The sequence below is a fragment of the Pteropus vampyrus genome, unplaced genomic scaffold, assembly GCF_000151845.1.
Source record: "Pteropus vampyrus isolate Shadow unplaced genomic scaffold, Pvam_2.0 Scaffold182, whole genome shotgun sequence".
Lineage (NCBI taxonomy): Eukaryota > Metazoa > Chordata > Mammalia > Chiroptera > Pteropodidae > Pteropus > Pteropus vampyrus.
The window spans coordinates 2,377,865-2,391,940 of NW_011888963.1; the positions used below are offsets into that span (position 1 = coordinate 2,377,865).

General features: G+C 35.2%; 1 protein-coding gene across 3 annotated transcripts in view; it reads right to left on the reverse strand.

Annotated features, from left to right (window-relative positions):
• NLN (neurolysin) overlaps positions 1–14,076 on the reverse strand; it is an 88,966-nt gene that overhangs the window by 21,309 nt on the left and 53,581 nt on the right. For all 3 annotated transcript variants that reach the window (XM_011371076.2, XM_011371075.2, XM_023537209.1), the window contains exons 8-9: positions 13,129–13,495; positions 8,677–8,878 (exon numbers count right to left, since the gene is read on the reverse strand). In XM_011371076.2, coding sequence (XP_011369378.1) covers positions 8,677–8,878; positions 13,129–13,495 — 569 coding nt within the window. The remainder of the gene's footprint in view (positions 1–8,676; positions 8,879–13,128; positions 13,496–14,076) is intronic.

The window sequence follows — 14,076 nt, forward strand, 5'->3', positions numbered from 1 at the left end:
GAATCAGCAGCAAATAACCATTCTGCTTTTGGCCCAGGGCAGAGGCACAGATGTCAACGCCATCTCACATTCTGCCTTCCTCTCTTAATGCAAAAAAAATGTTTCGCTTGACTTCCCATTACAATTGTGCTGATTCTAGATATGAAGAGCTGCAAATACTAAAGTGCCAGGGTAAACTAAAATCACTGGGTGCTGGAATTGGACCACTGAGGCTTGAGGACATCCCAATAAAAAATTCTCATAGGGAAAGAGGCAAGGGTTCCAGAAAACTAAATATTTTGCCTCTTTTTGATATATAATCTTCTAAAATAACTCTACCTTACATTTAGATAAAATGAACTTATACAATAATTATAACAGTCAACATCTGTTGAGACTTTACTATGTCAAGCATTGTGCTAGGTCCTTTACATGAATTATCTAATTTAAATTCCAAAACAATTTATTAAGTAAATACTGTAATCTCTATTTTCAGATAAGGAAATTGAGGCATACCAAGATTAACAGTAGAACTAGGATTCGAAACCATATGGTCAGACTCCAAACCCACAATTTTAACTACAAATGCTATAATGCCTATCTTATAGAAAAATGAATAAAATAAAATGTTAAATTATAATGTTACAAAATAACTAAATACTCTTAGAAGGGATCTAAAGTAGAAAAGTCTTCTATCAAATTCGCTTTTATGTGAAGAGCAAAAGTGTGGTTTCAGTGTGTTTCTGTAGAAATCTGACTTCCTCTACATACTAGAAGATTTTTCAAAGACCAAACTTGAGGCTGAGGTGTAAAGGCCAGACTTTGTAACCATCTATCCCGGACTTGGGATTCTGTAATACTAACTGCATAATTTTCTAAAGATTGTAGTTTCTAAGTGAGTACTAAGGGAGCAAATAAAAGTAAAATCATAGCATCAACTACCACTACAGAGTATTTTAACAAAAATATACACTTTGTCTGTGAATATTGCCTGCTTCTGTGAATATTTTTCAGTCAGTATTTGTAGATGAGGGAGGAAATCGATCCCACATAACAGCAAATACATGTGTGTGTTTGGTGGTGGTGTTAGTGTTTCAGAACCTAGAAAAACATGAACAAATGAACGACTCATGAGTTACAAGTGAATAAATTAAGAATTAACACAGTTATGTGATGCAGAGTAGAGAAGAAAGGACCTATTCTATCTAAAGCCATCTTGTAGTGGGGGAGACAGAAGAGCAAATGAATGAACAGATCAACAATGTCTTCTAGAGAACAAAAGGAAATGTTTGCAAGGAGTAAAAGCTAAAAATAACTCTACTGCTTACTAATTTCCCGAAAGTCAGTCACGCTGTTTCTCTGTGTGCCTTTTGGGCAATATCATTTAAATATTTTTCAAATGAGGAGAACAAACAACCTACAAAATTCAAAAGCTCCAATTTCCAGCAAACAAATAAATTTTAAAGAGAAAGGAATCCACAGGCAGCCATCCCATCTGTGTCCACACAGAAACCATGGGCCAGTTAGTCTTAGGATCAAGCAGCCAATGGGGACCTGACCTGCAAAACAGCATGGCTGCTGAATTATACTCTTTGTTGATTAGCCAGCAAATACCACTCCCCAGTTTTAAAATGTAAGTTCCAAAGAACCTTAAAAAGTACTTTATATAGTTTTCAATTGAAGGTGCTGAATATGATAGCTTATGAGCCATGTAACTATTGATGCTAGTATACTTCCCAGATAAAGCACAGTATTGTAAAATAAACACAAAGTAATCAAATTGATAATGATTTTGCAGACACTTGACAAGATTTTAGGGCATTACTGCTACAGGAAATGTTTTGACAAAAACAAAAAGCCTAGAAAACAGTGTAAACTTAGATTCCTGTTAGGTTAGAAGTTCTTGAGAGGAAGAAAGTCTAAAACTATGAGATTTTTCTTTATTATCTTTTTAAACAGACAATATACTCCATTATAGATTTTTTAACAGATCATTTGGTGTTACAGAGAGTAACTTCTCAATTCATACAACACAGTGAGAGCTGGAGCAAAATTATATAAACTAAAGCTCAAAAACTCATGTGAGCTTTTGTTGTATTTAAACACCAAAGTCCTGTGGGCTTTTTCTAATTAAGAGACCAGTTGCTTTTAGTGGTTACACTAAAGTGTTATTTTCATCATAGCAAATCTCAACTCAAAGAAAAGGCATTTGCTGAAATCAATAAGTGTATTGTGTTTAGGAAAATGAACAGGCCTCAGGAGAACTGACCTTAGCTGTCTGAGGTGATCTCCTATTGATTTCTTAGCAGCCATTCCATATCCTGACCTGTCTAATGTACCCCTAAATCCAGGGATGATAGAAAAGTTTATATAACAAGGCATTAAAATAAGAAAAGTGCTACTGTCTTCTAGGCTTTGCCATAAATAGAACATTAAAGGTCATACTTTCAACTTCACATATACCTAGCAATCACTGGAAGTAATAATAGTAATAGAACCTGAATAACACTGTTAACATTCTTGTTAATCTTCACGACAGCCCTATAGTTCAACGGATCAGTATCATCACCATCATTTTAAAGACATATGAAACAACACGTAATCTGCAGGAGTCTTGAATGCTGCATCTTAAATTCATAGGTTTATCCTCAAACTGGCTATACCTTCCTGACTACTACTTCTTATATAGAAATTGCTTCTTTTTATATGAAAACAAATAAAAGTACTATTCAAACTCAAATGCTAAGAAAGTTGCATACTTTATTCACCATTGTATCTCCAAAATCCAGCACGTACCCAGAAAGTCGTAGGTGGTCAATAGATATTTGTGAAATAAATGAAGCAGGGAGGAGAATGCTTCCATATGTGAAGACCCAACTTTAAACAACTCTAAGAGATTTTCTCTTTTTACCATATTTGACCTGACTCCTTAGCTTCCAACCTAATAACATCTTACTACTCTGTCTTCTTTCAATATTTAATAAGTATTTGCATTATATTGTTTTTAATTTAAAAACTTTTACATTTCAAGTCCTCAAACTAAACTCTAAACATTGAAGATACTTTTTTTCTTTTAAAACCCATCCTACTATATCTAGTGTAACCTGTCAGACACAACAGATAATCAATAATTCTGCCTCTAACAAATGAACTAAACATTTCTTTCTTTTTTAAAAATATTTTTCTGATTCCTAAAAAAAATGTAAAAAATACAGTAAGTAAATGAAAAAAATAGCTTGTCCCCAAATACAAATAATGCATAGACCATCACATTTGGTTTATGACTTTAGCATTTATTCTTTGTGCACATGTGTGTATGTGCTTGTATTATATATAAACAAACAAACACATAAATAAATAAAATAACAAAAATGAGATTGTGAAAGAACTCACTTCTAACATTGATAGTGGAAATGATAACAGTGTAGAGGGTTGGGAGTAGGGAGCAGAGGCTACAAGGTTGTTGACAGGTGTTCACTGTATTGTCAGGGCTGAAACCTAAGAGATCAACTTATATGGAGGGATGCGTGGAACTAGATAAACTTACTTATTTCACACAAGCTTGCATGAGATTAATGTAGAGGGTATGCCTTTCAGAAACTTAGGAGAAAAAAGTCCATCCACCAAATTCAGATCACATACATATTACTGTCTCCAGTGCATAGACTGAGACGAGAGAGCAAAGAATGGTTACAGGTAACAGAGCAGTGACTGGCAGATCCTGGGCAAATCACTTCACCATTCTAAGTCTCAGTTTTTTTCTACTTGGAAATGGAGAAAATAATAGTATAATACTAGAAACAGACTGGTAAATATACTTCAGAGCATATTGTAAGAAAAAAATTAATGAATGTAAGGCACTGAGTATATATGGTGCCAGGCACATGGAAAGTGCTCAGTACATCTTGGCTGCTATTCTTAGCCTTTCCGGTTTTCCTAATCGGGTATGGTTTTGGGTAGTCTGACCAAACTTGTCCTGCTTCCTCCTTGGTGTTAATGCTGATGGTAAACAGAGCCAAATTTCTCTTCAAGTAATCTCCCATTAATCCCAATACAGCAAGTCCTCAAATAACATCATTATTTTGTTTAGCATCTTGTTATAACGTTGATAAGATGCCATAGGAACTTAACTTTTGTTTATATCAATTAGCCTTGGTAAAACTAGTTTCATTATACATCGTTTTGCTTAAATTTGCAGAACCAATGGATGACTTTATGTGAGGACTTATGGTACTCCAAACTGCTCATTCTGCTCAAGTTTCAGGAATCAAACTTCTAAGTAGACAGTAGCTATTAAAACAAAACAAAAACAAACACAAACCTGATGGTTTCCAATCACCATCCACAGACATTCAGCCAGAATCCACGGAGGGTAGCATTTGTGAATTCTCTTAAGCATCAGTACTTTGCCTTATGGCAACATTCCCACCCTTCTTAAATTACGACTTGTATGTATGCTACTTATTAATCCCTAAAGGATTGAATTATATATAAGCATAGTTACAAGAATACTTCAAATATGCATGGCACTTTATGCTTTCCCAAATACCTTTTCACAGATTATTTAATTTCAACAGCACTCCAGGGAAGTAGGTATGAGTACTGTTGTTGCCCTATATTATAAATAAGAAAAATGAGATGGCTCAAGGAGGTCGAATAACTTGCCAAAAGTCACATAGCCAGACCCACGAATACACAGATGATTTTTAATCTAGTGCTCTTGTCATAACAATAGGGTGCCTTCCTGATTACATAGGATACAACAGTATTTATTTAAATCAGTATCTAACTCAAAATATTTACAGTAAAGAAGATGCTCTGTTAGTCTTTTGACAAAAATAACAGATTATTTGAAATCACATAATTTGAAGTTTTTCTGCTCTTCCATCCTTTTCCTTTTTAATTAATAAGGTCTTGTCGTGATTTGATGTGTTGCTTTAAAACAATTATCTCTAACAGTCCAAAATTGATTATCTCTTAAGGCACAAACCAACATAGGCATCGCAATAGAGGGCATTAACAAGCATTACTCTTCCTTTCTACAAAAGTTCAAAAGGCCAGTGATTACTGAGTGCTCAAACTACAATAAAACCATGAAACAGGAACAGACACTAGAGATACCACCTCTTGACTGCTATCTTTAAAATTATCTTCCCTGTAGTGTAAACACAAGAGAATATGAGAGAAACGTTTCCTGAATGAGATGGTACACACATTGAACTAGTGCATCTCCATGTCTGAAAACTGGATGTTCCTGCCGACACACAAATATCACAATGACAAGCTCAACAAGCTCTTCTGGTCATTAACCTGCAAACTATCACAGTGGAGAACTCAAAGGCTGAGCTGCCATATCTTATAACCATCTACTAAATATGTATGGGGAATGTTTCATTCACTATATATTTCTGAGATAAATCTGAAATATCACTGAACATTGATGCTATTAAGTTCCTTATTCACTACCATCCAGTTTAGATCAGTAAAAAAGGTTTTGAAATTATTATAAAGCTACAAATATATAGATCTGTGACTATTATTTTTAAGACAAAAGTAGTGATCATTGGTTCCAAATAGGATTGATTACCTTAATTGTTCTTAAGACGTTACAGAACATTGGAAAGAATTAATAAACAAATAAGAGATTTTTCAAAGATAATCTCATGAGATGACCAAGCAAGGAATTGTACTAACATATTGTTCATCTGTATGATATATTTGTATTTATGAGTGAGGTTAGGCAAACTCTAAGCCTTGAATAATGAAGTATGTATGTATGTATGTATGTATGTATGTATGTATGTATTTACCTACTTACATTGCAGTCACAAGTTAAACAGCTCTAAAATGACATAGTATCAAGGTAATACCTCCCAGTACTAAATGGCTATCTCAAAGGATCAAAAATAATATACAGAATAATGAGAATAACATAGAGGTGTGGAGAACTGCACTATGAATATATGGTAAGCATATGCTATTAAGGTTATACGAGGACTGTGCCTGAAAACAAGAAAACGTATCAAGAGCACTGAAAACTCTATTTGAAGATCACTATTATTTTAATAAATGTGGTTAAGACATCAAATTATTTCCTCGTGACATCATTAGCTGATAATCAATATCCAAATAAAGGGGGAAATGCTATAACCTAGGAGTTTTTAACTTGAAATTCATTATGGTCTGGGCTTCAAGGGCTCTGTGAGTCCTTTGTAATTCTATGTAAAAATTTGAGTGTATGAGTGTGTGTGCATTTTTCTGGAAGAGGAATCCACAGCTTAAATCAGAATTTTCATAGGGCCCTTAGGTCCCCAAAAGTTAGTCTACTGTTATAAAAGTAGGCCATTGTTTATCTATGTATAAGTACATAACTAGATCTTGGATAACTTAAGTAATATCCCAAAAGTCTAAAATTAATAAAATTATTTGACTTTTTTAAATCACTCAAAAATATTTTAGAAAAATGGAAACTAGATTTATTCTAAAGAAAATGTCAGCCATGGAATGGACACTGATGAAAAATAAGTATTTCAGGAACCCTACTGCTGTGAAAATGGAATTTAAAATTATCTAAGAAAGAAAATTTAGGTTATTCTGAAAGATTTCTTTTTCCTTGGATTAAACAAAGGGTAAAAATGGTTACATCAGTATACCAGGACTTATTTATCTAAACAGGGTCATATCCTATTCTCCTCTGTTTCTTCAAATAAAACATAGAAACGCCAGGATGTAAAGATAAAATACTGAAAGAACTAAGAACTTAACAAAGGTGACAGTAGTATTTTAGAAATGAGTGGGCACATTTTTGGTTATTACAATGGTATGGGCTACTCTGGGGGCTAGGAATGCTGGATGTTAAGACTGAACTGCACATGTGAGGACAACAAAAATTGTCCCATATTCTACATGTCATTCACATATCCTGATGGACATTCAGATAAATGAAAAATCTATAATTAAGTGAGCCTAGAAACTAACTCCATTGCACATATTTTTGCAAAGTACTTTCTACACACATTTATTTTCCAAGTCACTAATTACTGGGATCAATTGTGTAAATCAACATAAGATTAGTTTTTTATTTGGAAGTTTCCCAAGAGGAATTCATCATGTTGGAAAATCATGTCATCATTGGTACTATGGACTGAATGTTTGTATGTTCCTCTCAAATTCATTTGTTGAAACCTAACCCTCAATATGACCATAGGAGATGGGGGTTTGGGGAGGCGATCAGATTGTGAAAGTAGAGCTTTCGTGACTTGGATTAGAGCCTTTATAAAAGAGGCCCCATGGAGATCCCTCGCCCACTCTACCAGGTGAGGAACACAGTGAGAAGGTGCCATTGCTATACCAGAAAGTAGGTCCTCACCAGACACCAAATCTATTAGCACCTTAATCTTGGACTTTCAGCTTCCAGAACTGTGAAAAATTTCTGTTGTTTATAAACTACCAGGTCTACGGTATTCCATTATAGCAACATGAATTAATACCATTCTTGGACTTGAACTGACAATACAAGCCACTTATATCAGTCTGGAGTTTTTGCTGTTGGATTCAGGGTTATTCACATATAGTACATATCCATTAATACTTCATTATGTCTTACTACACAGCCATGCTAAGGCATTACCATTTGAAAACCATAAAAAATTTCTTTCTTTTATGTTCAGTGAAGACATTATATCAATTTAAAAAATTCTCTATGTGGAAAAAGGCTGTTAGGGAAAAACCAGAAAAATACAAATAAAGTGTGGAGTTTAGTTAGGAGTACTATACCAATTTTGGCTTCTTTGTTGTGACAAATGACCTATAGTAATGTAAGATATTTAACAGTATGGGAATCAGGTAAGAGGCACATGGGTAATTTTTGTACTATCTTTGCAACTTTTCCGTAAACCTAAAATTATTCTAATAAAAAGGTTATTTTTAAAAGTTTAACTTAAGAGATGCATAGAGATTTAAATTTGGAAAACTGTCCCTCCATTTCTGTTAATATTAATTTTTTAAACTGTTAGGTTGAACTATTGAAGTAAATGTTTTCATATGTCAATAACAATTAAATATTAGCAAGTTCATTTGGTTTATCCTAGAATAGTTTGAGCCTAGTTAACTGGACTGTGTTACAAAGTTGAGAATAATGTACTTTTCATTTTCAGAAGTAGAGAAAAGTCCATTGCAATTCATTGCACGCACACACATGTCCTAACCCTGGCAAATTTTCCCCATGGTTATACTGTATTATCTATGATTTTAATTTGAGGCTAGTAAACAAAGGTGTTATAAAATGTTCATTATGAAAAAAGTAAAGATTCTGAGATAGTTAAAATCCATTCAACTAAACAAAGCATTAATAAGAGATAGATTACGGTACAGTTTATCTGTGAAGCTTACACCAAATTCCTATGAAACCGACAAGAATTCAAAGGAAAAAGCAGGGTGTTTGTAACCTTTCCTTAATGACAGTCTTCTTTCTTTTTCCATAGGGTGGTATTTAATGACACTCTTTCATCAGTGGATTAACCTCCAAGTAAAATATGCTGTGAAAGAGGACACGAGAAAAATTTCGTGTTTTTGCAGAAGGCTTATGAAATTCTTGTACATGTTCGGCTTCTGGAAAAAACATGTTAAGAAGAGAAACCAGACCACAGTGGGGAAAAAAATCTGGAAAAGCAATTTTTTTCTAAAAAGATCACTCACCTGTGCACATATCTGATGCATGACGTGACCAAATTCATGGAAGTAAGTCCTCACCTCATCGTGCCTCAGGAGAGAAGGACGATCTGCTAATGGCTGTGAGAAGTTTACCACAAGGGCGGCCACAGACATCATGCGGCTCCCGTCGGGGAGGAGGCAGCCAGGCTGGAGACCAAAGCAGGCTGCATGGTTGTATTTCCCTTCCCTAAGAACCAGAAGCGTAGTTCATGAGACATGAACACCCTTCTCTAGCAACACTGCCCTGGTCTCCTTCAGTCATTAAGTCATATTTGCTACATATTTGATAGAAGAATCTCTGAAACATTTAATCTGCCTTTTAGAAAGCAGGTCAACATTTTGTTAAAATAGAAAACCCGACTATCACTTCACATGACATATCTCCAAGGTTTCTTTTGTTGATAAACAAAATTACAAAGTTTATATTTGTCATAATTACAAATATATGCCACATCCAGTGTACAGCTTATTTTAATGACCTCCTGATTTTCTTCTTTAAAGATGGAATCACTAATCTGAGATTCACTAGGTAGTTATTCCTTCAAACAGAATCAATGAAAACCAAATTCCATACAAGAAGGTAGTTCCTTTCATTTAAAAAGGAAAGAATCAGTATTCACAATTCAATGAACTCCTTTGATAAACTACAAGCCTTTTTGAAACATAATGCTTTTAGCTAGCCTAGGAAAAAGCATAAATTATACCATAAAGTTGTCTATTTGTGGACAATGTGGTGATGGTCTCTCCAGAAGCTAAGGGCCATTAGACTTTATCTAGGAGCAGGTTTTCTTCTATTTCCTTGCTACGAGACTAATAGTACTTCCAGGTTTGAGGTGGATTTTTTAGTTTGATTTGTATATATCTTTCTGTATTACCTTTTCTAGGTCAGTCTTATTATTCTCAGAGTTTTTTCCTGCTGATGCTGTTCAAGTTAAAAAAAAAACAAACTAGTCTTTTTCCAGCTATGTATTGTAATGTATAAAGCTGGAAAGGGCATTGCTTTTATCCTTACAACAACTACATGCTGAACCATCTGCAAATCACTTTTCCTGAACCTATCAGAAAGCAGAATTTGAAGGGCAATCAACTAACCTATAGTCTAAAACAGGTACCTCCAAGGACAGAGAGTAAAGAAGGATGCAAGTACTTCTTAAAAATTTTAAAATTTACCTGGGGCACGTACTGCAGACACCATTAACGAAAAATTTTAACAGATTTTAATGGCTAATAGTGGACTAGCAAAAACTGGGAACTATCAGAAGCTGCAGACAGGGAAAATTTTATACCCATTTGCAGGGTCATCTCCATGGACTTCACTTGGGGTGCACAAAAAACTGGGGCAGAATGAGAGCCCTGAAGAAGCATCGGTTCTGATGCAGGCCTGGGGGAAGGGGACAGCTGCTGTCCTAAAGGCATAAAGCATTCTCTAGATCCTTTTTACCCTCTTTCCTACAGAATAAAAGCCTTAAACTTCTGGTTGAAGGGCAACAAACCCCACTGTCCTTAGGAGCACCGGTGAAGACTCATTGCCTGTGGGGGAAGGAAACAGAAAAAAACCCCTCTATACCTGAAGGAAGAACATGAGTACACTGTTGGCCCAGATCTACAGCTGAGGGTGGTGTAGGACCACTGAATAAGCTCCATTCCTAAGATTCAGGGACACAGAGCTTACCTAAGAGTGATGCTTAATCAGAAGAGCAGAGAATTCCCTCTTCTGAACCAGGTTAGTAAGCATCTAGTACCAAATAATAGCAGTTAGCAGTCTACTGCTGGGAGAGGAGCAAGAGCATGAAAAGAGACCTGCTCTGAAGCACAGCACAAAGGAAAGACCTAAAGCTGAAGGTGCAACAGACACTGAGAAAAAAGGCAAACCGGCTCCCATTCTGAACACAAGCTATAGGAATCTGAAGCTTTCGGTGTACTGAGGTTAACTATAGCAACAAATCTCAAATCCAACTCAACTACTAAATATAAACTGAATCAAACATACATTAAGGGCCTAGCAGAAGTAATTATGTACCCATTCTCAGATTTTAAAACTCTTTACCTAAGTCTTTACTGTCCTATATAAGGTATCCGGCTTTCAAAAAAATTATGAGGCACACTGTCAAGAGGCAAAAAAAAAAAAACCCCAAGAAAACAGACTCAGATATGACAAAGATGCCGGAGCTAACACAGAGTATCTAAAATAATTAAAATTGTTAAATGTTAAAGGTTCTGGAGGAAGCTCACCACTCATTTTCAAAATCATATTGGAAGTCCTAGTCAATAAGAAAAGAAAAGAAAAAATATACAAATTGGGAAGGGAGAAATAAAACTGTCATTGTTTACAGATGACATGACTGTCTATAGAAAATCCAAAAGAATCAAAAAACTCCCGTAACTAATAAGTGATTATAGAAAGGTTGCAGTATTCAAGGTTAATATACAAAAGTCAATCACTTTCCTATATACTAGCAATGAACAAACAGAATTGAAAATTAAAATACATTATCATTTGCATTAGTACTCCCAAAATGAAATACTTAGATATAAATCTAACATAATATGTACGAGATCTATGTGAGGAAAACTACAAAACTCTGATGACATCAAAGAAGAATGAAGTAAATGGACATATGTAAATAAGAAAATGGATCTACAAAGCTTATTTTTAACAGGGGAAAAGTAACTAAAGTAATCTGGGAAGTGTTTATCCTGTTGTATTTTATATCACTTGGTATATTCTGAAAGGCAATAAAAGTATTCTTGATTTGAGAGCAATATGGGTGCTACTGTGTTGGAGAAATAGCTGAATTTTCTTTCAAAAATGTTTGAAAAATTAAAAATATAAGAATAGCTTAAAATCTAAGACTTCTGACAAAGTTTTTAAAAATCAGTGACATTGAGGGGTTTTATTCTTTCTTTTAAAAATAAACTTGATTTGTTTATAAAATGATGGTGATTTTAAAGAATGTCCTTAGCTGGCAATCTTATATTGGAATCATCAGAGTGTTTTTGTTTTTATTTTGAGAATCTCAGTATTTGATGAATGAAAATTGAAATGCGATTTAGAAAAAAAATTGGTCTTTCCTAAACCTACTCTAAATATTCCTTTTTGAATTAGTTAGACAAAGAAAATAAGTTAATCTACCTCGTCTTTATAAAGAAAGTATGTAAGGTGACAGGAAGTACATATTATGTAGGTCACTGGTCACTACTCTCACAAAAGATCATCCTCTGGTCTCCATACCAGAGTGATGGTAGCAATGGCCAGATCTCAAAGAAACCAATTATATATTGGCAGAGAGACAGTAGGAAGGGATGGAAAGAACAATCTCTGACTTGGGAAGGAGAATATGGGGACAGTTACAGGAAGCTCCTATGCTGAAGGATTTCCCCTGGAAGAATTCTTGGCTTAAAACTGTATGCTGACACTTTTCAATTAAAAATAGACCCATCTACATTTGACATGGGTTTATTTTTAGCTCATCTCAGAAGTGCAAGTAAGTCCATAAAACACTGGGATAAAACACCTCTGCCCCTGGTCTGAATGATAGTTTTCTAGCTGTCTTCCCAGCAGTTACCTGAAGTCACCCAAAGACTAGATTACAAACTTATTATTGCTACTGAACTAGGAGGATACTGTAATTTCCTTTGGCCAATTTAGTAAAATGGATTAGTAATTAACAGGCTGGCTTTGTTTTAGAAAGCAGCCTAGAGAGAAGGATCCAAATCCTTTTCTGTCTGACAAAACCCTGTGGAGTCCATAGTTATTATATGCTAGAGAGACAATAATAGTAATAGTTTTAATTCTTACCACTGATTGGGTAACTAGCCTGGGTGATTTGCACATACAGTGTGACACACGAAACAATTCTGTAAAGAGATTATCAGTCTATACTATAGAGGAAAAAACAGAGTTTCAAAGAAGTTATGTCACTCAAACACTTCAATTCAAGTTTGACCGACTGCAAAGATTTTGCTATTGCTACTATATTGTGCTGCTTCTCAGCCAGACTCAGGGGAGGGCTATAGAGTTAAGAGTATAGGCAGACAGACTACCTGAATAATAAACATTTTGGGGGTCAATTTTAAATTAAGTAAATGCAGTGTACAAACTAGATGATGATGATGATAGCTGCTAACATTAATTAAGCACTTGCTATATGCTGGGTAGTCTCTGATTAATGCTTTGCATGTAATTAACCATTTTACCCTTACAGCAACCCTACAAACCAGGTAGGATTAGTGTTCCCATTTTATAGGTCTGTAATATAGGTAAAGAAACTGAGGCACAGAAACCTTAAGAACTTGCCTAGTAGTGATGAAGCCAGACATTCTGGTTTCAGAGCCCCCATCTTTAATCCCTTTACTAAGAACTATGGCAGGCAGGAGTGTTAATCTGGGTGGGAACTGAATCCCTAAAGTTCCTTCAAACAATATGATTGTTGGTACCTTGGATAGAGGTCTAAGTAGAACTGTCCCAATACTTCTCCTGTGGCTTTATCCTTCACAGTGTAAAGTGTAACACTTTTATTCCACACATGAGCATCTGTCACTTGCTCGAATGAAAGTCCCAACAACTCCTGGTAGATGTTTAGCAAGCCTTCAGTGACCACTTCAATCGGGAAGTATTCCTTGAGGATCTCTTGGTCTATGGAGTACTTGAGTTCTTCTGTCTGAGTCATATAGTAATGTAGATCCCAGGCATTGATTGTCCCATCATATTCAAAACCTCTCTCTTCGCATTCCTTTTTCTTCAAATTCAAAATAAACTCTCGTTCTGCCTCACCCAAGGGTTTTAATTTCTGGCTTAAATCATCTATGAAGGAAGTGGGAAAAATCAATGATTTATTGCTCTTGGAAGCAAGCATGTTCATATATACCACCTGTGTTTCAGCATGGTGCTTTTTCTTTGTGGTACTTGATGCAGATAAACTGAGAGAGGGAGAGGAGGGAGGGAGAGGTGAAGGGGAGAAAGGAAAGCAGGCTCCATTATGACAGCACTGCTGTTCTCTTCCAGGTAACTGATTTTATGGATCCTTGCCCCTTTTTCTTTTAGCACCATCAAAACCAGGCCAGGACTTTCTCACAGCATCAACAAAGCAATAATCGTGTTCATGAAACTAAACTCATGAACACGATTATTCTTCAATGAGGTTAGGCTCCTCAGGAAGGCAGGAAAAAATAAATCATATGTGACCTGTGATCAGTATTACTAAAAAATACACAATGCCTTTGATGGTTATGGGTTTAGTTATCACTACCCATTCCTACAAAGAAAATTGACTTGGACACAGCAATTCCACTTTTTAGATGGATTCCACAATTTATACACTGTGCTCAGTTTTTGACTATTTTACTGGTTTTGGCTAAATGAATATGTTCTTATTATGTATTTAT